General features: G+C 52.0%; 1 protein-coding gene and 1 non-coding gene across 3 annotated transcripts; one reads left to right on the top strand and one right to left on the bottom strand.

Moving 5' to 3' along the window:
* Window positions 1–181: 181 nt before the first annotated feature.
* Window positions 182–21527, top strand: Wdr5 (WD repeat domain 5). Of its 2 annotated transcripts, none has more exons than XM_020177348.2 (14): window positions 182–287; window positions 2889–3055; window positions 3770–3878; window positions 4173–4246; window positions 4512–4601; window positions 4784–4873; window positions 5026–5109; window positions 9024–9079; window positions 13691–13737; window positions 16557–16632; window positions 17608–17641; window positions 17980–18054; window positions 18788–18875; window positions 19637–21527. In XM_020177348.2, the coding sequence occupies exons 2-14, from the start codon at window positions 2975–2977 to the stop codon at window positions 19735–19737; spliced, it is 1005 nt and encodes a 334-aa protein (XP_020032937.1). In that variant the 5' UTR covers window positions 182–287; window positions 2889–2974; the 3' UTR covers window positions 19738–21527. The 2 variants fall into 2 exon arrangements, with proteins under 2 accessions (XP_020032937.1, XP_020032938.1); XM_020177349.2 differs by having other exon boundaries at window positions 185–287; window positions 2902–3055.
* Window positions 21528–24227: 2700 nt separating this feature from the next.
* Window positions 24228–24353, bottom strand: LOC141416032 (U6atac minor spliceosomal RNA). The gene has a single exon (XR_012440959.1). It is a non-coding gene; the product is annotated as a U6atac minor spliceosomal RNA (small nuclear RNA).
* Between the last annotated feature and the right edge of the window lie 3595 nt (window positions 24354–27948).

The following is a 27948-nucleotide window of genomic DNA, read 5'->3' as shown; positions in this document are numbered from 1 at the left end:
CTTCAGAAGGGGCAGAGGAAGGGCCTGCACTAGCCAAACCCGCGATGCAGGCCTCCGAAGCGGAAGCGCGAGCTGGGCACTGCCCCTTTAAGGCGTTGCGCCTCCCAGGCTTTCTGACCCTCGCTGCAGCCCGTCGCCCCGCCCCCCGACGCCGCCCCGCCCCTCGCGCACGCGCGCTGCGGCCCGCCGCCCGCGCCGCCGCCGCGTCTAGCAGCTTGTCCGCGCTCGCGCGCAGGGGCGGCCGACGAGACGCCCGAGCGCCCGGCCCCGCCGCCGCGGTCCGGCAGGTAAGCGGGCGGCCCGGCCCACGGGCGCAAGGCGAGTGGCGGTGGGGCGGGCGGGCTCCCCGAACCTAGGCCGCCGCACGTGTGTCCCGCGGGCCTCGGGCCCGGTCCGCTGCGGCCGCGCCCCGACCCGGCCACCCCAATCCGCCTCGTGGCCACCCCGCGCCCCGGCGCCCGCCACGCCGCTCGCGCCCCGATCTTCTTTCCCCGGCGGCCCGTGACAAGACCTGGGCACGACCTCTTTTCCCCTCCTCCCCTCTACTGCCCTTCCAGAGACCCCCCCACCCCCGGGCCTGGGAGCCCCCGTCCATGTGCGGTGCCCTCGCCCCGCCGGTCCCTTTGGCCCGGGCCGCCAGGCCCACCTCGTCCAGGCTGGGGTCCCTGGGTTGCGGTCCTGTGTCGCCATGGGGGGAACCAACCAACTTCTCTCTGGTCTGCTAGGGTCAGCTTGGGCTCTTGTAACACGCCTCTCACTGGGTCCCCATGGAAGTTCCTACCTGCTTGGCACCTCACTTCCGTAGCCAAAGGGTTTCTAGGCTTTGGTTGGGGCAAGTGCTCTGTAACCCCTAGGGAAGGCAGGTAGGTAAGTAGGCAGTGGTCCCAGGCAAGATGCCCACAGCGGGTACCCTGGAGCCGGGTCAGGTAGAGGTGTTGCCCGGATTTCAGTGCGACTGGCCACCTGCGATCACCCGGGTGCATGTTTAAAACGCGATTCCTTCCTGTCTCTCCACACCTGTGCACTGAGTCTCTGAGGTGCAGCCCAGGAGACTGCATTTGACGCCAGGCCTGGAAAAGCTCGCAGAGTTAGGTACTGTATCTTCTGTGGTCATGCTCACCTGGGTGAGAAGCTGTGTTTGCCAAGAGGTGGCTGCGGAGGTGAACTCCTTCTTCCTGATCGCTTGTAGCCTGAAAACTGTTGCTCCACAGAGACACCTGAGTGTTCTGAAAGATGCTTAAGCCTTGGACCTTTCCCATGGGCTTGTTCATATGTTAATGTTTTGTGAGCCTAAACGCTTTCTTGTAAGACCACCTAAGGGTTGTTTCTTGCCTGAGGGCAGCCACTTGTCTGCAGGAGTCACCACACACCCCACATGTAGGCCAGTCTCCTTTTGCTAAAAAGAGCTGCTTCAGCCCCACCCCTTCACCAGGGCAGGAGTGGTGCTAGCATCTTCCAAATGAAACTTTCCAGCTTTTTTTTTTTTTTTGCTTAGTTTTCCTCAGTGCCTCTCTCCTGCTGTCAGTTCAGACCACCAAGGAAAAGATGGCCATGAGGTTACCGTGGCACAGCCAAGTTGTGTTAAGAATAAGTGGCCAGAGCTCTGACTCCTGGACAGATCCATGGCACCTGCCCTTCTCCCACTCTGTCCCTGTGTTCTACGCAGTCGGTGTTGTGATTTCTCTCTGTCTGTGAAGACAATGCTCTTTTTTTTTTTTTTGGATGGCCTCCATTTCACTTTTGTCTGGGCCTGTGCAAGATTTCAATTTTAAGCTCCAAGCTGGAGTTTATCGTGTGCACACTCATGTTAATGGTTGAGGATCTGATGGCTGGTGACATCTGCAAGCATGTCAAGCATGACATCTGCAAGGTGGCTCTCCTTTTTTGCCCAGGCTGGCTTTGAACTGCAATCCTTCTGATCTCTGCATCCTGAGTAGCTAGGATTATAGGCGTGAGCCACTGGTGCCAGGCTAGTGGCTCTCCTTTTTAATAATTTGTCTCTTTCAGAGTCATTTGGTGTGCTTTTGAGATGTAAGCCATAACAGCACCTGTGATAGAGGAAACTGTCGCTCATTTGTTTCTGGTGGTCTGTTGTCAAGCAAACCAGATTGAGCTGCAGTCCTTTTTCCTCTGCATCCTATTACTTGTGTGCAGAGTTTTGGTGGTGTACTTTGGGCGGCTTTTATAGACATTAGGACATGGAAACTCTAGAGGTGGGCCCCTTCTGGTTTGCTCTTGCAGGTCTTTTGAAGACGGTGTCCTGTCTGGTGCATGGTAGAGCCCTGTAGAGTGGTAACTTTCTGGTAGACAGCCTTGCATCCACCCCTGAGGCAGGCTGCCAGGAGCATGTTCCTCTTTGCAGACAGGGCTGTTAATGTGCCGAGGCCCTTGGACTTGTCTTAGGATTTGGATGAGCTCCCAAACACTTGCACCCTGAAGCCCAGTTTGCTGTCATGTGGCCAGGTAGTTTCTGTCAGAAGCCTTGGGTTTTTTGTTTTTTAGTGTGTCAAGGACTCTTTGAAGCGAATTGCATTTTGTTTGCGTACGCTGTGCTGCATTGCTGTAGACATCCTAGGTAGCACAATTTGAAGTTCTCTTGAGGGTGTAGTCTTAGGATTGCAAAGAGCAGGGTATCTCAGTGAGTTGCTGAAAGTGTTAGCCTGGAGTTAGGGATAGTCAGGTTGCTCAGTTTGGAACAGCTTAATTGCTACAGGGCACAATATGATGGTCACATGTTTTTCTTTTTTATCCTTTTTCCTGGAAATTCATTTTTTTTGTGGTGCTGGGGATCAAATCCAGAGACTCTCACGTGCTAGACAAGCATTCTCCCACCAAGCTACATCCTCAGCCCCCCAAATTCATTTTTAAAAGGAATGATTTGTTTATAGATCCCCTCTGTAGGGTTCGGTTAGCAGACAGCCTCTTCCATTGTGAATCCCCACCCACGGCTCCCTTCCTGGTGGGCTACTGAGCCATGGCCACGGAGGAGAAGAAGCCCGAGACAGAGGCTGCAAGAGCACAACCCACCCCTTCCTCGTCGGCCACACAGAGTAAGGTGCGTGCCAGGGCTCCTTGGGAGCCTCTGGCCAAACAGGCTTTGGAAGTTCCTGGGGGTGTTATCTCAAGCTTGTTAGTCTAGGTTCCTGTACTCACTTAAATATGCTGCTAATTTTATTTATTGACCACATAATGGAATGACAGGGATTCCCAAACCTATTGGGGGGGGAGTATAAGAAGAGCAAGTTATTCTGATTGTAAGAGTCTGTAGAACCCAGAAAACCTCTCTGAATAAGCACCTCCACCCAGTCCCACAGTTTCAGCTCCTATACAAGTCTTCAGACTCCTCCCCAGGCAACAGGAATTGGGTATTATAGCAGAGGGTGCCCGGCCTTCATATTCATTCAGGGAGGTGGAAGGGGTATGGTTCAGCCAGCAGCTCAGCAGTGCCAGGTGTTTTGTGGGGTTGGGGTGGGTGGGGCCTGGAGGGGCCTTGGACATCTAGCTTGGATGGTAGAGCTAGAGTGCTGAGGTGGGGGGGCGGGGCTGCAGGAGAAGCAGAGGTTTGAGGGGCAGATAATGAGCTCAAACTTGGCTCTGGTCAGTTTGAAGGGTGACATCAGAAGAGGTTTCTAGTGGGCCCATGGCTTATGAGTTTGGAGCTAAAAAGATAGGCCTGAGTTTGGAGTTAAATTTTAGGAACCAAGTCAGTTGAATTGGACAGTGGTGGTTACTTATGGCTCACTGAAGTTGTACTGTGTCTCTCCAACAGCCTACTCCTGTTAAACCCAACTATGCTCTAAAATTCACCCTGGCTGGCCACACCAAAGCGGTGTCCTCTGTGAAATTCAGCCCGAATGGAGAATGGCTGGCAAGTTCGTGTGCGTATTGTTGAGTACCACTGCTGGGAGAGATGGTCTGAGCTGTGGACAAGAAATGGGTGGGGTGGGGTGGGGTGGGTTGTGTGACTTCTTAATTCTGCCATGGATCATTTAGCATGCTACCTGTTCCCTCTCCAGAACATTGCCGCTCTGAAGTGAAGTGGCCTGGGGGCCTGGCCTTCCTGCACATGGCCACGCTTAGCAGCATGCTGGCTCCCCGAGTGCAGTGTGGGACAGCACAGTCCCTGTACTACATTCCTGCTCTGAGCCTCAGCTGTGTTTTGTTTCTTTTAGCTGCTGACAAACTCATTAAAATTTGGGGAGCATATGATGGAAAGTTTGAGAAAACCATATCTGGTCACAAGCTGGTAGGTCCCCTGTGACATGGTGTCGAGCAGGGTGGCAGGACCATCTGAGCATCATGCCTGGCCTGGGCTGGTGGATGCAGATGGAAGTTCCCCTGTGTTTCTTTGTGGTGATCTATTTCTTGTGTTTTTAGGGGCCTGGGAGAGCCACCAAGAGTGGCCTTTTCCTCTGGGCCCTGTGTGTGTCTTCTACGTTGGAATTTTGACTTTTTATTGGCTGTTTGGGTTTTGTCTTAAAAGATGGTAATTGTGTGTTTTCCTTTCCAAGGGAATATCTGACGTAGCCTGGTCATCTGATTCTAACCTCCTTGTGTCTGCTTCTGATGATAAAACCTTGAAGATATGGGATGTGAGCTCGGTAAGAGACTCTGGTCTTCTCCAAGGGAGGTTTGTGTGGCTGAGGAAGGGCAGGAGGAGAGCTGTACACAGGGATGGGAATAGCCAGACACTAAGAGGTGGTCAGATTTGCTGGGAAGCCAAAGGCTGGTGTCTGGGGAGATGGCTCCTGGGAGCAGGTGGTCTGATTCCACTGTGCTTTAGGGAAAGTGTCTGAAGACCCTGAAGGGACACAGCAACTATGTCTTCTGCTGCAACTTCAACCCACAGTCCAACCTCATCGTCTCAGGGTCTGTAAGTGCGCAGGTTTTCCTCCGGGGGGGAGGGGTTGCTATGATGTGCAGTGTCAAGTACCAGTGGTCAGTGTGGGGTGGGCAGGTGAGCTTCCAGGTGAGGGGTAGGTTTGGGTCCTGTGGAATCACTTTAATCTTCTCTCTTGCCTGTAGTTTGATGAAAGTGTGAGGATATGGGATGTGAAGACAGGGAAGTGCCTCAAAACTCTGCCTGCTCATTCGGATCCAGTCTCAGCTGTAAGTCCTGCCTGACACGTGGACTTGGCTTGTGTCTGGCTGATTATTCTGGCACACAGCATCTGGGTGACCAGAGGTTGGGTTCTGGGGTCACGAGACCTCTTAGTCCTGTGTACCATGGAGGATGGGTGGGTTGGGTTCCTGTAGGGAGTACAGGGAAAGCATGTGGCCAGTGTTTTTAGTGGGAGGTATCCAGCATGCCACCAGGCCTGGAAAGGCATTTGGAGAACAGGGGAGTTAAGAAATGGGCAGAGTGGCCACAGGTAAGGTGAGTTTTGAGTGGAGTAGCTTTGATTGATGGGGTGGCTGGGATGACCCACTTGTGAGAACTGTAGGTGCTGGGGCCCTCAGTAGTGAATGTATGTGGTATGTCTTGTTGCACGGCCACCATCTCAGTGTTCAGACCATGTACATGATCACAAATGGTCCCATTCTGGAAAGTGACTTAGGAATGGGGATGTAGCTCAGTAGTAGAGTGCTTGGTTAGCATTCATGAGGTGTGGGTGCCATCCTCAGCACCAACAAAAAAGTTGCCCAATAGTCCTAAGGAGCCCAAGGTGGTTCTGTAGTCATGTTTGTGTCTTTGCAGAGTAGGGTCCTACAGGGTAAGATTGGGTGTCGGCAAACTGTCCCAGTAACCCACAAATGGGCTACTCAGTTAAGTCTTGTGGGTGCAGAATCTTAAGCATTTTCAGGCTTGGAAAGCAGAAGGGTGTTCCAGCCTGTGCACGGTCCTCACTGGCCTAAAGCCACCACTAGCGTGTAGGGCCCTTTGTGCAGAGATGCATTGTGCAGGGTGTACACAGGCCCGGTTGTCTTCTGCTGGCTGCCTCTGCTCTCTAGAGCCATATGGGCTCACAATCAGGTAGAAGTCATTTTCATGCTGGGGATGGCAAGTGAGTAAGGGACACACTAGTGAAATGGTCTTCATGCAAAGGACTGTGTGACTGGGCAGTGGTTGGGAACAGTTGCAGGGCACTGAGATTGGAGGTAGGATTTCAAACCAGTTTTTTGCAGAAGTAACTTGTGCACACTTAACCCAGAAAAGTGACCCCCAAGTATAGATGGTCTGTATGGTCAGTGTGACTCTGAGAGCTCAGAGTCCATCTTTTTGGGGTCTTTTATTTTAAACATGTGTTTTCCAGCCTTCCTCACCGCTGGTCTATTTTGTTTTTTCAGTACTGGGGTTTGAACTCAGGGCCTCATGCTTGCTAGGCAGGCACTCTACCACTTGAGCCACTCTGCCAGCCCTTTTTTGTGATGTGGTTTTTCAAGATAGGGTCTTGCCAACTATTTGCTGGCTCCGAATGGTGATCCTCCTGGTCTCTGTGCTGAGCAGTGAGTATTGCAGCGTGAGCCACTGGCACCTGGCTACCACTGTTCTATTTTAAAATGACAGTGGTGCTGTCTCTAGCTGCTGTCTTCCACTTCAGAAAGGCCCCTTGGACATCTTGGATGTCCATGCAAGTCCATGCCCATGGTACACTGTTAGCCACTAACCTTCAATGGAGACTTTTGTAACCCCACTTTTGTCAAAAGGTACATTGACTGTTCTGTTTGCATGGCTTTGCATCGTTGTAGAACAGTTAAGCAGGTGTACCCTGGAGCTGGAGACATCAAGGCCCAGAGAGCCCTTTGCTGGCTCCTCCCATCTGTCAGTTCAGGGCTGGCTTCCACTGAAGGCCCTCTTCTGTCCCTACACCCTGGCTGCAGTCTGTGGCCTGCCATTTGCCTTTGTGGACACCCAGTTCTCACTTGGCTGTCAGCCGTGTTTCACCCTTGCTGATGGCTCTTGTTGATTGTTGACCAGAGGTGGGCTTTGTCTTGCTGCCCTACTTGTTGCTCCTAGACTGCACAGTATGGCCCTGTTGCTTCTCACCTGAACGCTGGTTGAATGGGAAAGCTAGGCCACTTTGGCCAGCTTCTGGTCAAGTGAAGAGCAGCTGGCCTTGTGAGTTTAGGGAACCCGCGTCTGCTCATTACTGTTCAGCAGATTGGCCTCCATAAGAGCCTTATTTTTCATGTTTAAAGAAAGGGATGAATTTGGGTAGATGAATTGCCATGGGTTGAAAAAGCTTTGAGAGGCTGGCAGCCAGGTGGGCACAGTTGAGTAGCTGGTCCTGCACGAGCATCCTGTCAGCACAGCTGGTGGGAACAGTGGGGGCGACAGTAGGCTGTCCCCAGCTGCTAGCAGGACTTTGAGAGCCACTGTACACTGTGCAGGCCACTGACTTTGGCACCCAGACACAGGTGGAGCTGGAATGTGGTATTTATGCTTTCGGATTTCAGAGACTTAGCGCAGCAAACAAGTATGTCGAAGTGTCTTGTAATAACTTTTGTAGTTTACATGTTGAAGCATCTTACATATATGCGGTTAAATAAAATCTGTCAGTTTCACCTGCTCTTGACTTTACTCATGCAGATAGCTGCCCGGAAGGTAGTCATAGCTGTGGCTGGCTCACAGCGCTCTTAGGGAGTCCAGCCTAGTGGTTTTCTAGGTGAGGTCGCTGGGCCAGCAGTGACAGCATCCCCAGGAACGTGTTTGAGAGTACATGCTCTTGCACAAGCCTATAATCTCAGCCCTTGCAAGCCAGAAGCAGGAGGGTGGTGAGTTTGAGGCCAGTCTGTACTATATGGAGAGACTGTCTCAAAGAAAACCATGTTCTCAGTCCTTACTGCTGACCCCTGAGTCAGAATTCAGAAGTGGAGACTGAGCTGCCACTGTGCTTCACAGCCCTCCAGCAATCTCTGTGGTAGTGAACCTGACTACATTTAGAGGTGGTTGATTGTTGCAGCTATATACTGCGGCATCTCACGAATGAGGGACTAGGTTGAACTGCACAGGACCCCTAACCCAGGAGTGTTAGTGTTCAGGGCTGAGCAACTCGGATGGGAGGTGGAGGAAACACTGCCTGAGCCTCATCACTGAGCTGCACAGGAGTTTCTTGTATGGCTTAATTTCACAAAGGAAATTATGTCCCATAGGAGGGAACAAGGCATTTTTAACAATGCATTTTGTTTTTAAAAAGTTTTGTTCTGGGTCACATCTGTCAAGGACTCAAATAAAATAAATAGAAATTTATGATAGGCTCTAACTCTTAGCATCATGATTCCTCTTATTACCACTGGAGATTCACTTGGAAAAGGAGTAAAAACAACTGAACTGAATCAGCCGTTGTCAGGCGCAGTTTCTTCCTATCAGGTATCTCAGTCTGCCTCTGTGGTGAGAGGGCAGGTGTCAGGCAGAGTAAATGGTTGGAAAAGCCCTTGGTTGTCTTGTGGGGCCGTGGCAGATAGACTTAGTTGCCCCCAAACACCAGGTTTCAAGAGGCCTGGATTTCCTTGATGTCTCCTGTAAGCTTGAGGGGCTCTGCCTGCTCAGCTTCTGAGGTGGCGGTGGTTCAGGTGTCTGGAACTGAGGCTACCCATGTCGCTCATTGGTGCATGCCAAGGGAAAGGGCACCAGAGCTCCAGTCTTCAGACTCACTGGAAGAGTGGGTGTTTCTGTCCAGCCCTGTAGTCTGCCATTCTTTCTTACTGTGCAGTCAGGGGAGTTACCTTTAACCATACTGGCTTTGTCAGGATGTCCTCATAACAGGACAGATGAACATACAGATCTAGACGCCACATCTCCTTCATGAAGCTGTATTTAAATGATGCTTTTTGAAGCTGATTCTTTATGTATGGTTCAATCATCCATTCTGAAACAGACTGATGGGAAGACTGCCATTTCATTTGAGTTGCTCCTGCATCCTGTTGGAGCGTCTGGGCCATGAGTAGTATTTAAAGGAAAGGCGTGGCCAGGTACATCCCCACTGTCATGGCATCCATGGGTAGGAGGGCATTGGGTAAGAAACCGTGTGCTGGTGTCAAAGAAGTAAGCTTTCTTGTCCTCTCCCCTCTTTAATACTTAGGTTCATTTTAATCGGGATGGATCCTTGATAGTTTCGAGTAGCTACGATGGTCTCTGGTAAGTGAGAGATCTTACTTCATATAACAAAGTAAGTCAAGGCCTGTGGGTTACACTGTTCCAGCTTTGGGGTTTAATGAAAGGAGGGGGCATGCACCTTCACCTTCCAGAAGCTGTGCCTCAGTGGGCTACAGACATGTTGACAGACACGGTACGTGAGTCCAAGCTGTGAAAAGTTGCAAAGGGAAATGGCAAGGCTGGCAAGGTCAGGGGAAGGGTCTTAGGCCTCCCAGGTGGGAACGGAAGCTCCTTGCAGACCCTAAGCTCACAGGAAGTGGGCAACTGAGCTCACATAGTGAGCCCTGGGCAGGTGAATCAACAGATACCAGCTTAGGAACAGGAGGAGGAGCTGGGGCTGTGGGCTCTGAAGAACTTGCAGTTAAGGCTGAAGATTGTACCGCAAAGCTGATGGGGAGATTGTGATGTAAGTGCTTGGGTTCTTTAGGAGACATAGGGAAAATGCACAAGTGAATGTTTACACTTGTTGAGTTCAAAGTGAGGTGGGTGTGGGAGTGAAGATTTTGGAGTGTATTCTGGGTTTGGAGGAGATGGTAGGGATGAAGGGAACTGTGACAGCCATTGGGTTGGGTTGGTGATGCTAGTAGGACTTCCCAGTTGATGGGAAGTGTGGCTAGAAGCATGTCCACATTGAGCAGAAATAAAAAAGATGACAGACAGCAGCAGGAATAGCACATACCAGATTATGTGGAGGAAATGGGAAGCAGTATATTAGGTTTACGGGAGTGGTGGACATGCTGAGTACCCTCATGAAGGGCTGTCAAGTTTGGGTTTTAAAAATCCTTCTGACTCAATAGTTCCTTTAAGAAACACCTAAAAGGAAGCGATCGGGAGGGTGTGAGCATGAGGACAGGCAAGTGATGTTATGCTAGTGCACAGCAAAGAGAGTGGAGTTGAAGGACAACAGAGAGAAGCCAGGAACATACCAGGCGGACTGATGAGAAAGAATCATGGAGCACAGTGACCAGAAGCTGAGGAATAAGACCTAGACACGTAGGAGAACTTGACTTCATATTTATTTATCTGGTGCTGGGCAAGTGCTGTGCAAGTGCTGTGCCACTGAACTACATTCTCAGCCCTGTGAGGTTGTTAATACCTTGCTTTAACTCTGACAGAAGAGGACTTAGGATTTAATGAAGCTGGTCAGCACCATTAGTTGTTTAGTCGCTATGTATGGAGTCTCTTGTGTACTATAAACAAAATACTTCCTTTTTTTCTTGCACAAAGTTTATTTAACAAAATAAAGTCTGTTCTTCCAAAATATAAAGAAGAGCCTTTTTGTTCCAACTGTGCAGGTTCACCATGTGCTATGTTGTCACTGTCACAGGCAGGGCAGCCCTGAGAGTGGGGCCAGGTACTTCGAGGCTGTCGGAACCCAGATGGCAGTGTACATGAAACTTGCTTTCTAGTCCGACTCCACAGAATGTTGGCCAACAGGGAACTGGGGACCTATGAGGGTGTGCCAGCTGGAGCCCCAGAGGCCCAGTCTGTAGCCAGCACACATGGTCCCATCCACACTCAGGATGGGCCTGGAGGGAGACGGACATCTGAAGACCAAGCCATCCTGCAGGGAGAACCCACCAGTGCCCACATGGTGGTGACTTTTGGTCACTAGGATGAGCTGCAGCCCCTATGCTGCCCAGTAGCAACCAAGGATAAAGCCATAATTCAATGCAGCCATTTACCAGTTTGCCATAAAGGGTACAACTCAGGAAGAGACAGGTGGAAGAGACTTGAGTGAGCCGGGGGGTTCAGCAGGAAGGGGATCTCCAGGCATCCCTTGCAGCAGCTTGGCTCCCAGCACCTTGGTGTGTTGACCAACCTGGGAGTGCTGGACATCTTAAAGCCTGGGACAGTCTCTTGAGTTGTGTGTGGACCCTGCTCCACAGAACCTTTCAAAAAATTAAGGTATACCAGAGAAGCAGTAGGAACTTGTAAAGTTAAAAGGTGGAAGAATGGGAAAGTAAATAGGAAAATTTATATCAGGTGTATTTGATAAAGAGTTAAAACCTTTGTATGCCCAAACAAGGAGAAAGCAAAAATGAGCAAGATTAGAAATTGAAGAGGAGGCCACAAATTCAGGGAGGATAGAGGAGAAAGAGGTGGCCCAGCTGCCTCAGTGTGCTCTGGGCTCTAGGGAGAGATTACCCTGCTTTCTGAACGGCCAGGGAGTAGAGCTGAGGATCCTGGGGAGGTGCCAGCCGTCTGAAAGTAATGTTGGTCCCTCTGATTATATACACAAATCCAGCCAAATACAAACTTGTAAGGTTTCTGGCTGTTTCCAGACCAGAGGAAGAGAAAGGTAATATGGCATGACTTGCTCCCCAAACCTGATTGCTAGGCCTGGAACCCAAAGGCAGCTTGCTGTACATCGATGCCAGAATTCCACAGAAAATGCTAGCAAGCTGCATCCGGCAGCACACCAAAAAAATACCATGACCAAGTGAGTTTGCTCAATAGTGCAGGATTATAATGGCATAAATAATCAGGAAACCCGTGATCTAATTATCTCAACAAGTTAAAGACAAATAGCCGTATGTAGTTTATTACTAGTAGAGGTCAAAGGTACCTGATAGTGTCCAGCAGCCAATCCTACCCTTAGCAGCACAGGCCAATATTGCCAGCTATGTACTGGGAACTCAGATTTTGTGACACATGGTGACTTGCTAAAACTGCAAGTCGTGAGCAAAGCCAGCGTGGCCATTCGTCCTTTCAGCGTTGTTTGGAGTTTCTAGTTAAGGTGATAAGAAAGTAAAAATCGTTGTGTGAAAGATGGACAGAGATGCATCTCTTTGTAGATGGTCTGTCTGTTTTTAAAAACTTAAAAGCCACTTATATGATGCTTTAGCAAAGTTTTTGTCTATTTAACCTGTGATGGTGCCTTGATTTTTCTCTGTTGATCTTCATTTCTCATTTGGGAAGTGGAGGCAGGTATAAACACCTGCCAGTTGTCTTCAGCTGGTGACAGACCAGTGTCTTAAACCATGTGTGAGCTGCACAACCCAGACTCTACCACAGGCCTTGGTGGCCATGATTGGGAGTTGCTCATTTGTGGGTGTTTGAAGATAAACTCCCTTTTTCTTTGTTAGTAATTACCAGTTAGAAGGTGGGAGAAAGGTCTCTGGGTGATAGTGACAGAGACAGATGTGCCAGGATGTTTAACCAGAGAACAGAAGACTCAGTGAGTTGATAGTGTCCAGCCTAGAGGACACACCAGAGAGTTTAGGATGAGAATGAGTTGCAGTGGTGTTCAGTGTAGTTGTCCTGAGCCTGTGTGCTGTAAGGTAGTTGCATTCATTCATTCATTCATTTATTGGTGGGACTGGGGTTTGAACTCAGGCCTTTGCGCTTGTGAAGCAGGTACTCTTTAAGAGGTACACTTTAGCCACACCCCCCGTCCATTTTGCTCTGGTTATTTTGGAGATGGATCTCATGAAATATTTGTCCTGGCTGTCCTGGAACCAAAATCCTCCCAATCTCAGCCTCCCAGGTAGGTAGGATTATAGGCGTGAGCACCAGCGCCTGGCTGCAGTTGCATTTAGAACCCTTCAGCCCTTCAGGGTGTTTTGCTACTGAGTAGAGTGGATTTAAAATCCATAGAGGGTCCAGACATGGTGACACATGCCTGTGGTCCCAGCTACTCCAGATGCTGAGGCAGGAGGATTGCAAGCTTGAGCACCACCTGGGCTGCACAGTGAGACGCTGTCTCAGAAAGTAAAGTAAAATCCACAGAGAAGTGTAATTGAGCTGAGAGAATTAGGGAAGTGAAGAGGAAGAGGACGAGAGCTGACTCTTGGTCCTCAGAGTTGGTAGAGTAACCAGGGCATTCAAGGGAACTAGTGGTGCTGAAATCAGCCTTGTAGGATCTCTCCTGATTGGGGTGGAGGGAGGGCAGAGCTCACACTAAGTAGCCATTATGGCATTCTTACCTTAGGGAATAAGGTCTAGCTTGGATGAAGATGCAGGGACGTGGAGGAATGTGGGAGGACAGTCTGTTTACTCCAGTGCGTTGAATACGTGTGTCCCCTTCATCCTGCACCCTGCTGTTAGGAGTCTGCCATAGAAGGGTGGGAGCCTGTCAGTGTGTGTTCCAGTGTCAGAGAGAGAGAGAGAGAGAGAGAGAGAGAGAGAGTGTGTGTGTGTGTGTGTGTGTGTGTGTGTGGTCAAAAGTCTCAGAAACCCTGGAACTGGGCCAGTAGCTGAGCCTGGCTTGTCTGTTCTGAATATGTTCTTTTTTCACTTCACTGAAGGGATGTCCACAAAATCACATCTTGCCTTAAGCACGTCCCACTGCAGTGGACTGCATGCTTGTCATTTTGGCCTTTGCCAGGCCAAAAAGGGTGAAGGGGAAGTACACCTTGGTCTTTGTGCCAAGATGGACAGTATAGAGGGCTTGTCCACAGTCTACTAGATGAAGGCTGTTTGCAGGTGTAGTGCCTCATCTGTCCCTAGAATGTAAGAGAAGCATAAAAAAAAAAATAGATAATGAAAGAAGGGAAAGTGCTGGCCCTAAAACTCATCAGGTTAGTGCTAGTACACCCAGGTTTCTTATAGTGATTGGCTTTCTCAACTGTTTTTGTTCTTGCTTTGAAGCCGCATCTGGGACACCGCCTCAGGCCAGTGTCTGAAGACGCTCATTGGTGAGTGCTGTGGGGAGGGCTTCTCGCCATGTTTGCTGCCTGTGCTAGCCTTGGCCTTATGGAGCCTTCCATTCTCATGAGGCTGCCTTTCTCCTCTGTCCTGGGCCTGCGATCTTTGGAGGAGGCCTCCCCATCTATTGGCCCCCCCACCCCACTGCCATCACCTTCTTTCTTGACTGTAGGAATGTACTCATTTTGTTGAACTTGCTGCCATGTCTTTTCTTTGATGCTGCTTTGGGGCCCTCCGCCTGTGCCATCTGCTCAGAATTGCTCTGAGCAGCTTTAGACCTTCAGGCTCTCCACCTATGCTCACCAACCCTTGCTCGTTCCTGGCTACCTCCCTTGGTGTTGGGGAGGCATGCCCCTAGGGGACTGTGAGGCAGACAACCCTGGAATAGGAGTGCAGGCCTGAGTTCTCTCTTGGAGATGAGGAGGAAAGGATAGGCAGAGATGGGTCAGGGCTGCTGCTGTGGCCGGAGTGGGGGTGGGGGGACTTGGAAGGATTTTACTTGGAGAGGGTTGATTTTGAGGAACTGGTCACTGTAGGCCAGCCCAGAGTGTCAGAGCCTTAGAGATGTAAAGGGCTGGCTTGGCCTTACGGGTTCCTGCTAATGTGGCCTTGAGGGAGTGGGTGATGGGGAAGGGAGATGTGCCCACCTGGGGCAGCAGCGCCTTCCCGACTCTTTTGCTTCTCTAGACTGTTGGGGAACAAGTATGGCTATCTTGGGCTGCCAGGTGGCCAGGACAGAACACCACAGGTTGGGAGGCTTGAACAGGAGTTGATTGCTCTTGTGGTCCTGGAGCCTGGATGTCCAGGATCAAGGAATAGGCAAGACTGGTTCTCATCTCCATATAGACATATGTGTCCATCTTCCTTGTAAGGACAGATGGATGGGGACCACCCAAGGCCTCCTCTTAATGTGGTCACCTGTTGTGACTTAGGGTGGGCTTTGTGAGTTTGGGGGGACACAGTGGTTTTCTTGCGTGCCGGGCCATCCTTCTGGCACACCCTGACTTCCCACAGCAGAATCCCTCAGTTTCGGTACTCTCCCTCCCAGAGACGGGTATCTAACTCTCCCACCCTCCCTGGTGTTGAGAAACCCATCCAGGTATGTAGCAGGTACTGTAGACATATACTCAGGGCTTATATCTTCCCAGCCATCTACAGGTATGGGGTAGGCACCTGAAGCACAGAGAGCTCAACTAACTAGCTTGAAGCTCAAGTACATCCATTCTTTGGTATCCCCAGGGGCCAGGTTCCAGGACCTTCCAGGGCTACAGATCCTCATATGTGCAAGTCCCTTGTAGAAAATAGTGTAGCATTTGCATAGTACCAGCACACATCCTTTGTTACACTTTAAGTCATCTCTCCGTGAGTTGTACCTCCCACAGCGTAAGGGCGGTGGAAGTAGTTAGGACGGTGTTTGTTAGGACCTAATAATGAGGGAGGAAAAAGTGCGGGTTCAGACAGATGGCACTGTTGGCGGCAGATCTGTAGAGCACTTGAGGAGATGGATGGCAGACGATGCCCCGAGCTTTAGCAGGATGGCCCACACGCTGCTTCACTCTGAGCTTCATGGCAGTGCTTGTCCTGTGGTAAACTCAAGTTTTGCTGTTCCAAACTTTCTGAATTTTTTTTGGGGGGGGTGGGTGGGTGGGTGCGTATGCGGATATTTTCAATCTGTGATTGGATAAATCTGTGGAAAATGTGACACCTGACTAGGTGCTGGTTGGGATTTAAATGAGCCCTAGGTTGCCGGCTGCGTTGAGGAAGAAGTGCTGGACTGGTGGGGCTGCCACCTGTCAGTCTCTTCTCTGGCCTAGGAGTCGGGCTGTCAGGCACAGATTGGGGTTGTCTTGCTGAGGTGGCCTGGGCGAGGACCCCTCAGTACAGGGATGGAGATGTACAGTGTACAGCGCTTGCCTCGCATGTGCCAGGCCCTGGGTTCATCCCCAGCACTGCCAAAAACAACAAACCAGAGGCTGCTCCACATCGGCTCAATTAACGGGCCTCTTTGTGGCCTCAGTCAGACCTCACACTGTCTTGTGTGCCTTTGCAGTGTGGGTGACCATCCCAAGAGATCGGATCCCCCAGGGAGCCCATGGTGGTAATGCGTGTGCTCGGGTCACACCAGCCAACGCGTGCATGGGCTCGGGTAACTGGGACCTTGCAAGCCAGACAGACCCACTCCGGGGCACACCTCCTTCTTCACCCAAGCAAGGGGCAGACTCCACGGTTCTGGTGTGAGGATCATAGTGTCACTGCACCCTGGAAACTGGCCTTTCCATGGGAAACCTGGCACTTCAGCTCCTCTTGTCTCCCAGAGCCTGGGGCTGAACTTAGGAGCCAGGGCGTTAGGAACAGAGGTGACGTCCTGCTGAAGACTGGGGCAGGGCTATGAAGTAGGCAGGTGGCCGTGGGCTGCCCCATGCTGTTTCCTCCATGGGAGGCTTCTCAGCCTTGTTGGGCATCTGCAAGCCTTCTTCCTCACAGGCCTCACAGGTTCCCATCTGAGGATGCCCTGTGCTGGCAGGAGGCCCGGGGTCTGAATGGGGCTTGCCTCTTGCCCTTTGTTCCTGAAGTCCTGGTGACTGAGGGGACCCTTGGGAATAGAGGGTTTGAGAGGCATCAGGAAGAGTATGCCTGCTGGGACAAGTGATGGGGGAGAGTGGTGTTCAGGGCTCTTGGAGGCTCCACAAGGGTGGTGGTGTTGGCACTGGTGACAAGGACCTCCTGCAGATGTCCTGCACAGGTGATGGTAGAGCAGGCTCTGCCTGTCCTGCCGCTGTAGGTTAGCCCATCTCGGTTTTCCATGCAGATGACGATAATCCTCCCGTGTCGTTTGTGAAGTTCTCCCCAAATGGCAAGTACATCCTGGCAGCAACCTTGGACAAGTGAGTGCTCCCACTTCCCTGAGGGGTGGCTTTGTGCTCTCCACTGTGGACTCTGAGCCACCTGTCTGGTGGGAAGTATTTATGCTTCGGCATGGTGCAGGTTCCTTTGGAGCTCAGAATCGGGAGTGTGGCTGAGGGTCTGAAGGAAGACTTGCCCATCCTGTCCAGGACAGGTCCAGGGTAGATCTGGTTTCAGAAGGATTTGGGGACTCACCTGCTCCTTGGGTGACTACAGGGCAGGCCGTCACCTTCCTGCATGGAGCAAGGGGTGTGTGTGGCCTCCAAGGGTCTTTGTGGGTCTGACCTGAGTACCCTGTGTGGCTCTTCAGGGACCAACTGGGCCTTGCCCAGCTCTCCTGAGGGTCTGTCCTGTGGTCAGGCGTTTTCCCTGGTCAGCCCTCCACTCCCCATGGTCAGGATGAACATCTGCCCCTAGGATGAGCAGAGAGGGGTTCTGGTGCCATCTGTTCTGGGCATCTCTGCAATTGAAATGACTTTTCACGTTCTTCTTTTATTTGATGGCACTGGGGCTTGAACTCAGAGCCTTGTACTAGAGCTACTCCTCCTGCGTTTTTGCTTTAGTTATTTTTCAGATAGTATTTCATACTTTTGCCCACGCTGGACTTGGACCACATAGCTGGGATTATAAGTGTACTCTACTATGCTTGCCCGCCTCCTTCATACTTTTTGAGACTGACCAATGATTTCAGGGGTGACAGCACTTGCATCTTCCTTTTTAAAAAGTCTGTCCTTGGATTGCACGTATTTGGGGTTCTGTGCTTGTTCCCGTGTGTCATGGCAGACCGGAGAGCCCCTCAGTGTTGGGCACCCTGCCTTCATGGAAGAGGGGTTCCAGCCCAGTGGGCCTGTGGCTTGACACTAATGGTTGTCGTGATATGGCTGTAGCAGGGGCAGGGCACAGCCTCAGACAGGCAGCCTTGGGACAGCCGCTTACCCTGTCTCTCTGTCTTTCAGCACGCTGAAACTCTGGGACTACAGCAAGGGGAAGGTGAGCTCCAGGCACATGCTGGCCCGGCCTGCTGTGTGTGGTCCCTGGGCAACGCGTGGGCAGTAGCACAGCACACCCCTGAGCTGAAGCAGGAGGGACTCTGGGCTGGGGACTCTAGACCATCTCCGCTGAACTGGTTCAGTGCGAGTTCCTTACAGACTGGGGCGTTCGTGGACCGCTGATGTGTGGTTAGAGCTTGGGCCCTGTAGGTTCTGCACCTGTAGGGTCAGTGCACTTTCTAAAACTTACCAGCAGTCAGATGTCTGCACCCACACCTTAGAATCCTCAGGAATGCAAGTGAATGCTGGGCGCTAACAGTCTGTCACCTGCCTTTTCAGTGCCTGAAGACATACACTGGTCACAAGAATGAGAAATACTGCATATTTGCCAATTTCTCCGTGACTGGCGGGAAGGTGAGTCCCTGCTGTGCCACCATTACCCTGCAAGCTCCCTCCTGAGAGGACATACGTCTCTGGTGACTTCTTGTCCTGAGAGACAAAACAAATTGGGGTTTCTGGCCAAAGTGAAATCACAGTGTCCCAAGCATCAGGACTGAGTGTTCCAGGGACATGTCTGGTCTGCTGCTGCATCTGCTGGATTTTGGTTATTGGGGACAAGCTGTCCATTGTGAAGTTAGACTCTTTATTGATCAGTCTCGCCCTTACTGTTAAGGATGCACAGGTGTGGCATTTTGTTCACGTGTCTCCAGGCGCAAACTGCCAACACCAAGGCTACTCGCCGGCTCCTGTTGGGCCCTCTGCCCCAGCAGAGGAGGGTGCCTTTTCCTACACTGGGTCTGCCTGACTTGAGTCTTATACTGAACTTGGTGGAACGTCTAAGAGTTGGTAGTGACTCTGGGCTAAATGTGACTGACACAGAAACAGAAGGTGACCTAAGGAGCATCTTCTAGCCAGAAGCTCTCCTGTGGTGTCATATGAGGTGCTTGCATGTCCGTGAGAGTGAGGGCTCAGAGCGGCACCAGGCCCTGTTGGAGAGGAGGTGAAGCTTTGTGTTGTGAGTTCAGCACAGAAGCTACCAAAAGGATGGGTGGGGACTAGGGGCAAAAAGTGACAGGGAAGTTCACTATTCCTCCATCCTGAACACTGATCTTGTGTTTTCTTGCCTGTCTGCCACTGTGTGGCCCAGTGGATTGTGTCTGGCTCTGAAGATAACTTGGTGTACATCTGGAACCTGCAGACGAAGGAGATTGTTCAGAAGCTGCAGGGCCACACAGGTGGGCTCTGCCTTATGTAGCCTTGTTGGGGAGGGAAGTACGGTCTCAGACTGAACAGGGCTGCCTGTGCTCCTTCCTCAGCCCCCACAGGCACAGGAAGGCACTTGGCCAGTCTGGAGGCTGCTCTCAGGTACTCTTGTCCCAGGTCACAGGGCTGGTGAGTTGTGGGTCCTGACTCAGAGCCAGGGCTCCTGGGAGAGCATCTGCACTCCTCCCTGGTCCTGACACATGTGGCGCTAACTTTTCCAGGGTGCCACATGCCCTGTCTCTTGTGTGGGAGAGCTGCACTTAACTGGCTCTGGCCTTGTGCCTGCCCAGTGGATATCTTGCTGCCTGGCTCTGAGTGGTGGCTCATGCAGATTCCCAGGCACCCGTCCTGGTTGCCCCTGCCCTATACTTCTGTGGTGTTGGGGGAGCAGGGGCTTCACTCTTCTTGGAAAACCTGAGGAGTGGGCCTGGGCTCATGACATTCCCTTGATCTGGTGTTGTCTGCCATATGTGGCTGGGCATGTGTGGGGTGGGTGAAGCTACCCAAGGGAACAGGCAGAATGTCCTGGGGTTCAGTTGGCATAAAGTTGTGAAGGCATGGATGGTGCTGACCTCACATGCGGCTCCTTGGTGCCAGTGGCCCTGCCTGGGATGCAGTTGGGAGGCAGTGGGAATGGTCAGCCCTGGGCCCTGGTGAGGAGGACTCTGTGCACAGCAGGCTTGGGCAGTGCTTGGTAGTGCCCAGCAATTCTGAGCACTTTCTCCATTTTCAGATGTTGTGATCTCAACGGCTTGTCACCCGACAGAAAACATCATTGCCTCAGCCGCATTAGAGAACGACAAAACGATTAAACTGTGGAAGAGCGACTGCTAAGTCCCTGGTGCCACGTGAGAGACTCTCGGGTCCAGAAGATCCGGATTGGCAAGAAACGTGCGTGTGGCAGGAGCGTCCAGGTTGGCCTGGTGGACAGGCCTGAGTTCGTCTCCTCTGAAGACGTTGGCTGAGGGGAAGTGGGTGCCACCGGAAGGTTCTTACAGTCGCTGTGACATTTCTTGCCAATTCCTCTGTCCCTGTCCAGGGAGAAGTACCTGGTCTACTCTGTGCTCAGAGGCAACACAAATTTTTAATTTTTTATTACAAAAGAGTGACGTTCAATTTATCATGGGTTGTGTTTTTTCCAGTAATTGTTCTGTACCCTTTTGATACCTTGCTATCCAATGTGGGCTCTGTGACCAGGCCCTACCTGGGCTCTGGCCTGACCTGTCCCCAACCTTGGCCTGCTGTGTGTTTTGTCAGGTCTCGACTTTGCCTGCTCATAGGGCCCTGTCTGTAGTAGTTCACAGTGCATTTCCAGCTCTTTCTGGAAAACACAGAAGTTTGTAAGTTGTTCTCTGTGAAGTCCTTTTGTATTTTGGAGTTCATAGTTCATACACTGAGGGCATGGTGGTTGCAGACAGCGTCCCCTGTGTCACTGGTACTCACATGACAAGCTGCACTCACGGTAATAAAAGGTGGGGTTTTGCAAATGCTGTGGTCACTGAGTTCTCTGTGAGCTTGTCTCCACCTGGGTTTTGGAATCAGTTTCACAGAGGGCAGGAGGCTGTCCACAGACCAGCCCCCTGGCTATGCCTCCTTTCTCCTGATGGCTGACATTGCAGGCACCGAGCGCCACATGCCTTGGTGTGGTGGGATGCTCAGCTGGAACAGCCTTTTGGTGCTATCATGCATGGAGGTTCTGGTTCTTCCATTTCAGGTCAGGCTTGGGTGTCCAGCACAGGAAGGAGAGGAGCACAGGGTAGAGCCTGTCTTGGAAGGCACAGCCTCCTGCCATCTGGAGCTGGCTCCTCTCCCTCCCAGCTCCTGGCCTGCTGGGGCCTGTGCATTGTCCCGGCTTATGGTGATCAGGTCTGGGGAGAGGTGGTGGCGAGACTCAGAACTGCATGGCAGTTTGTCACTGCTGCAGGCTGAGCCCATGGACCAAGGCAGGTGCTGCAGGGGTTCCAGCCCTGGTTTGCTGTCTGAGACCTTGGTGGGTAAGGTGTGTTTGGCATAGTAGAGAACCATGGGACATGGGGAGGCACATTTACCTCTCCTGGTTGGCCTCAGCCGCATCACAGCAGTGCCAGTGTTCTATGTGGAGGAAGCCTGGTGGCCCAGGTCTGTGGACGCTCCGGGTCTGGACTAGCCAGTTCAGCCATTGTTAAGGGTCCAGAGTAAAGTCTGTAGTGCCCTCAGATGGGTGACCCAGTAGAGGAGTGGGGCTGCAGTCCCCAGCTAGGCTCTCTGGGAATCTTCCAGTGGTTGCTGTTCAGCAGGGAAGGTAAAATCCTGAACGGTGCTGGGAAAGAAGCTTCCTGCTACCTGAAGAGGCCCATTGCTACAGTGAAAGGGTGGCTTCTGTCTCTGACATGTGGGTCTGGGCTCTGCACCTGTTTGATAGATGGGTGGTCATTGCTGAAGGGACAGCAGTGGAGTTTCCTGAGGGACAAGAGGCCCTTCCAACTCTGTCCTGGTGGTGCAGCCCTCCTAGGAGGGGAGGGCTGCTTGCTATGCCAGGTACTGTGTCCCTGAGTATAGTTTATTTTTTCTACAGTTGAGCTCTGTTGTAGATTTGTGTAAAAATATTCTTTTGAAAATAAAGATTTTCATGTCTTTTAATTGTCTCAGTAGAGTTTTGTAACTTTTTAAATGCACAAATCGGCTTTTATTGACTTTTGATGAAAGATTTAGTTTATATGTCTGTGAGGGTATGCATCATTCCCTGTGTGCAGTGGCCGTCCTCCGACCACTGGGGCATCTCCATGTTCTCAGCGGATGTGCATGTGTCCCCGCCCAGTGAGAGGCAGTTTCACGTCGGCATCTCCACCCGGATTTGAGGTAAAGCTTTGTGCTTCGACAGTGCTCAATGGCAACGTGTGGCCTGCTTGCAGCCTTCCAGGGACATCTGCCCTGTAGACTGCCTGCTCCCGTGGGGATGGGCCAAATTTCCTGACCCTAAAGACATGGTTACCCTGTGGGGAGGACAGCGGCCCTGGCCACTGTCCCTCAGTCTGCCCAGTGTTCCCAGGGTGCCCCAGTGTGCTTTGGAAGTCCTTGCTCTTTTAGAAAGTAACCTTTTCTTGTGAAAGCTGGACACTTATGCTGGTCGTCAGCCATGGTGGGCAGGCAGGCAGAGATACAACATTTTGGGGAATGTCTTGAGTGTATCCATTACAAATGAACAATTACAGAAGTGGAGACGGTGGTGCGGTGCACCCCCTGCCCTGTCACCTGCTTCAGAGATTTATACCTTAAGCTCTTCCTGGGCACTTGGGTGTGAACCCAGAGTTTTCATCACCGTTGGCATAGTGCCACCAAGACCCGTTCTTCAGACTTGTACCCACAGAACTAAGTATCTGATGTTCAGATTTCTCAGCTGTCTTAGTGTTTAAAATGTGTCCGTGTGTGCACGTGCATGCATATGCACACATGCATGTGTCCACACACATGCCCACACTGGCATAGATGTGTATGTGTGCACACGAGTGGATGACAGGCACATGTGTACACACATGTTCTAGCCTTCTGGGAGCCTCTGGAGGTTTGTTTCCAGCTTTGGGGAACTGTGTGTAGTTTAGTTGCACTCCTGGACCCAGAACATCCTGCTCTTGAGTTGATGACAGAAACCTCACTGGTTGAGGTTGTTCGTTGTGCCAGTCCACTGCCGTAGCAGGAGCCAAAGCTGCCAGGAAGACTTGGGTGCTGTTGCCAGAGGAAGGGACAGGGATGCTGAGGCCTCAACAGGGTGATGCCCCGTCCAACCAAGGAGAGTGGCTCCAGGCCTCAAGAGGAGGCCCTCAGCTCTCACCCCCAGCCAATAGGAGGCAGCCGCTGGGGGTGGGGGGAGGTGAGGGGAACTCAAGGGTTTTAACTAGTGAGCAAGGGAGCCTGTGAGATGTTCGGAGCACTGCAGGCACAGGTGAGTTGCAGACATTCAAGCTGGCAATGACTCGATCCGCAGGGCAACACGCACACCACTGGGTACAGACAACATTCTGCCATTTAAAGTTGTCAGTGAGCCACCGAAGGCCTAGAGAGGACGTGGCCTCAGACTGCACAGGGGTGTTTACTTTTTTTCTGTTTTCTGCTTCAAGGTCAATTTTCCATGACACTAGCCTGTTCAGGGAAGGAGAGGGAGAGTTCAGATGAGGCTTTTGGGGGCTGGAAATCCAGGGTAACACAAGGGGAAGGGCCAGCAGGTCACAACAAAGGGAAGCTGCCTGGAGCCTGTTGGTTAGGTCTGCATGACGGTTGCTTCCAGTCTCCCTGTTTGCAGAACACCCGGGGCCAGGCTTCATATCCACTCGGGTCTCTGTCTACACCTCCTAAGTGGGGTGATCCATGCGGTGGACAGGAGCCCAGCTCCTGCAGCCTGGCTGTCCACAACTGTCCTGTGGCCACAGTTCTGTCCCCTGCAAGTTTCCTATCCGAGTTGGTGGCCCAGTGGAATAAACTGGCATTTGCCCTCTCTGCTGCCCTCCACACTGTCAGCAAGTCCTTGCCTTGGAAATGCCCCCACGAAGTGGCTGCTTCTCACTACTCTCATCCCTTGTCCTGGCCACACTCCCTGCTGACTTTCCCAGTAGCCGTTTTTTACCTGCCCCACTGTGGCACCCAGAGGAATGCCTAGTTAAATTCTGTCCCTCACCTTTGGGATATCCTCAGGGTCTCCCCTTGCTGAGCAAACCACACCTTAAGTCCTTGCAAGGGCCCCTGGGCCCCTCAGATGGCCTGTCCTCTGCTCCCTCTTCCCTGCCTCCCAGGCCTGTGCCAGCCTCTGCATACTTACACTGGCCTTTGCACCTGGCCTGATGGCTCACCTTTAGTCAACAGAGAGGCATCCTGTACTGTGCCATCCTCACCACCCTGTGCAAAACTGCTGGGTTCCTCTGCTGGTACAGAGCTCATCTCCAGGGCAGCTGAGACTCTGGGATGGTCTACAGGAGCTCCCCTGGTAAGGTCATTTCCATGCCTGGAACTGTGTCTGATGGAAGGCACCTGCTCAGTGCCTGCTGTTCTTTGAATGAATATTGATCGCAAAGTTCCGTCAGGTTTTAGTGAGGCCTCAATGTCCCAAAGCTGATGAGAGGAAAAAAATGTAAACTAGTTAGGCCCTTCGGCCAGCAGGGATTCGCCCCCAAATCCTGCCTACCCTTGACCAGGCTGACCTCACTTACTTCCCAACTCTGGCCTGCGTACTCAGGGCACCTCCTAGCGGACCGCGCCTGTCGACCCACGTGACTGGATGCAGACACAGCTGGCAGGGCTGATGCAAGGTGGTTAGGAGAAACTTTGGAAAAATAGTGGAGGGCCATGAACAACAAAAAAAACAGTGGTTAGATGCCACGAAGTAGGTGGCAGTGCCTTAACCGTATGCGTGTTGTCAGGCCCGAGGGCCTCTTCCATCCTTGTCAAGGGGAGTGCTAACCTTCTCTCCTTTCATACAACACGGCTGCGGCCCCGCCTGCTCGCTATATAGGCACCTAAAGACGCTACACTTTACGGTGACGGTGACTTTCTGCTCGTCCATTACAGAGGCATTAGTGGAAATACCCACATCAGTAGAAATCCATAGGATCACATTCGATCACCTCTATTAGTTTAAATGTGTAAATAAAACATTCTTTTTCTCGATGCTCTAATTATTCATAAAAATAGCCAATCAGAGGCGGAGAAGAGCACCGGAAGTCCCGAGCGTTCTTCAGCGAAGCAGATTCCCCCGGAAACAAAACAGGGCGGGCGCGGACGTCCTACGGGGACACACTTGCAGACAGCCGGAAGAGGAACGGAACTGTCTGCGGAAGTGGAAGTGGCCGCTAACGAATCAGAGGACGAGTGTCGGAAGATTCCCTCCACGAACTTCCGGAAGCGGCCCTTCGCCCGGAACTGTGTGTGGTGCTGAGAGCCTGCGGGCGGGGGATGCCGTCTGCGCATGCTCCGGGCTTCTGTCCAGGTCCGGGTCCACTACGAGCCTGCTCTGGCCGCGGGTTCGAGCCCCGCGCGGAGAGTTCGGCTCCTAGCCGCGCGCGACCTCGATGTCAGTCTGGAATTGACTGTGTTGTGCCCAGCCGGGCTCCCTGCTCTTGCGCCCGCCTCTAGGGGACTCGGGTTCAGGATTTTTCTGATTGATTAAAAAAAAAAAAAAAAAACCTTTAGCAGCCTGGTTGTAAAAATATGATGGTGTCATGTGTCCCCAGCTGCGCAGGGCACGCTTGTGTGCCTGCAGGCACGCGCGTGCACACGTGTGCACACAGGGTCCAGTGCCTATAACATGCACAGGTTCCCCACGCATGTGTGGCCCTGCACATGCGCGTATATGCACACAAATCTGTACATACGCGGGTGTGTGCACATGTGGAACGTGCAGAGATCCACCGGGCCAACTCAGGGTCTCAGAGCACTGGAAGCTGTGAATGACCCGCTGTATTTATTTCTCTATGCTCTTCTGGATGTGCGTGTTCCCAGTTGTTCCCTAGAAAAAAGCAATGTAGCCGGGAGTGGTGGTGCAGCCCTGTAATCCCAGTGCTCTGGAGGCTGAAGCAGGAGGATCCTAAGTTTGAGTCCAGCCTGGGTTACACAGCAAGATGCTGTCTCCAAAAGCAAACAAAACCCACCTAATTTGTTAAGACCCTTCGTAATCTTCTTCAGCCCTAGAGACCAGGGTAGGGGCTGAGTCTGTGAGGGAGTGTGTCGGGTGTGTCCCCAGGGCGCTGCAGGTGCAGACTGGGGTGGACACAGCCCGCAGAAGGCCAGCCTGGCCCTGCCTCTAGTCTTTTTTTGAGAGGTTCCAGGGAAAGCCCATTTGTTAGATAGGAACCTGACCAAAGTAGGAGGCGAGAGGTTGCTGTCTGGGCATCTGGGCACCCAGTGTCAGCTGGACCCCAGAGTCAGCTGAGACCTGTGGTTGGGAGTGCCATGCGGGGACCTCAGGTAGGTCTGCAGGGCAGCAGGAGGCCCGGTGTCACCTGGAGTGAGGACAGTGATGGATTGGAACAGGGCTGGTGAGGAGCGGAGGCCTGTTTGTCGGTTGTGTCGTCTGAGACTGCTTTTCTGGTGTCCATTGCTGCCCCAGGCCTTGAACTCTGGAAACACCTTCTGTCCTGTTGACCGCAATTCACAGGGAGGACCACAGCACTTGTTGAATTCGTGCCTGGTCAGTACGGGTCTTCTTACGCCAAGGTCTATGGCTTTCAGCCTCAATTCTGGCACAGCCTCACCCAACTCCTAGGGAGCCAGGGACACTGGGAAAACCCTCGGAGCCTGCACTGGGGCAGGAGGACAGACAATGTGACCACAGTGGTCACCTCTGAACTTGAGTCTCTCTCCCCAACAGCCATCCTTAAAGGCCCCTGGGTGAAATCTTAGGCTGCAAATGGAGAAAGTTCCAGAAGTAAGAAAAGGTGAGGTCACCTCACTGACCTACTCATTTTATACCCACCCAAAAACTTGGGGAGGGAAGGAATTTGCCCGTTGGTACTAGCAGGTTGTCACTGGAGTGGTTGGGACAGGACCCAGGCAGCCACCCCAGGGAGTTGCAGTTGGGTTCTTGTCCTGCCCTGTGGAAGCCCTGGACCCTTGAACACCTCTTCTACCAAGGACCATGGTGGAGTCGCTAGTTTGAATCTGATACACCGGCTAACCAGGGATCCTGGATAAGCAATGAATGACTTTCAAGAGTAACTATGTCCCATATTTCATGGGAATTATTCATTGCAACTTATTTTCTGAAATTCACATTGGCTGGAGCGGCCTGTGTTTTTATTTGCAGAATTTGGCAACCCTGGTAAGAGGGGAGGGGCGTTCCTGTCGTTTGTCCATGAAGCAGTGTTTCCTGACTAGTGACCTTGCCCCATGAAACAAGAGAAGAAAACTGAGAATCCTGTGTTAGAATCGCAGCATTTCCTTTTCTTTCTTTGCTTTGCAGTACGGGGGGCGGGGGGGCCGGGGTTGAGCCAGGGCCTCACACTTGTTAGCCCTGCCACCTGCCCTACCTCCCTTTCTTTCTGAGGGGAATGGGCTTGTGAAAACCAGGACTTGGGGGATGAACCTCCTCAGTCACCTGTGTCGTCTAAACGGGATCTGTGCTGGTGGCATTGGTTTCTGTGCTCTGGGAAGGAAAGAGCCAGGGAAGGAAAGAGGACAGAGGAGAGGGAGGCTGTTGGGGAGGTGGCCCCCAGTCCCGCTTTTCTCTGGCCTAATCATGCTCAAACTCCCCCCTGACACCCCCTGATGGCAGCCTCTGGATTTGCAGGCCTAGACTCTAAGACTTTGAGGCGCAAACCCAGACCAGTTCAACTGCGCCCTAGCAGCCCCAGGAAGCACTCAACAAAATAAACTGAATGCAAGGCTCAGACGGTGGTTCCCATTTTTCAGAGCCGAAAGCTGCATCGGCCCGCTGACAACACTCATCCCCAGGCCCCAGGACTTTGGATAAAGTTTCTGCTTTAATCCAAAGTGTCCGGGTTAAGTCAGCGAATCAGGACTCAGGTAGCTGGAGGGAAGCTGAGGTCAGGTGGGGCTCTTGGCTGTGGCCATTTCCCTCTCTAGGCCGTATGGGTGACCCACTCCTCGTAACTGGAAGTGAGGCAGACTGAGATAAGAAAAGTTCCAGACTCTTAAAACATTTATGACTTCGTATAGTATTTCAATTGAACTTTCCCTGAGCTTCTGTTCAATAGCAAACATGTGCGGGTTATTCACACCCTGGCCCAGGGACAACTCAAACCAGCCATACCCCAGCCCGGGGACCTCCCATAGGTCAGCGCAGGGTTTTTTTTTTTTTTTTTTTTATTCCTATGTGCATACAAGGCTTGGTTCATTTCTCCCCCCTGCCCCCACCCCCTCCCTTACCACCCACTCCGCCCCCTCCCGCTCCCCCCCCTCAATACCCTGCAGAAACTATTTTGCCCTTATTTCTAATTTTGTTGTAGAGAGAGTATAAGCAATAATAGGAATCAGAGCAGGTTTTAAAAGCACCTGGAAAGAGGAAGAACTTTCTTTTCTCTGCTTCTGCCTCATAGCTGGCTCACCATGGCTGTTTGTAAC

The sequence above is a fragment of the Castor canadensis genome, chromosome 13 (genome assembly GCF_047511655.1).
Source record: "Castor canadensis chromosome 13, mCasCan1.hap1v2, whole genome shotgun sequence".
Classification (NCBI taxonomy): Eukaryota; Metazoa; Chordata; class Mammalia; order Rodentia; family Castoridae; genus Castor; species Castor canadensis.
The sequence above is the reverse complement of the archived record's forward strand: the minus strand, read 5'-3'. Positions and strand labels throughout refer to the sequence as shown.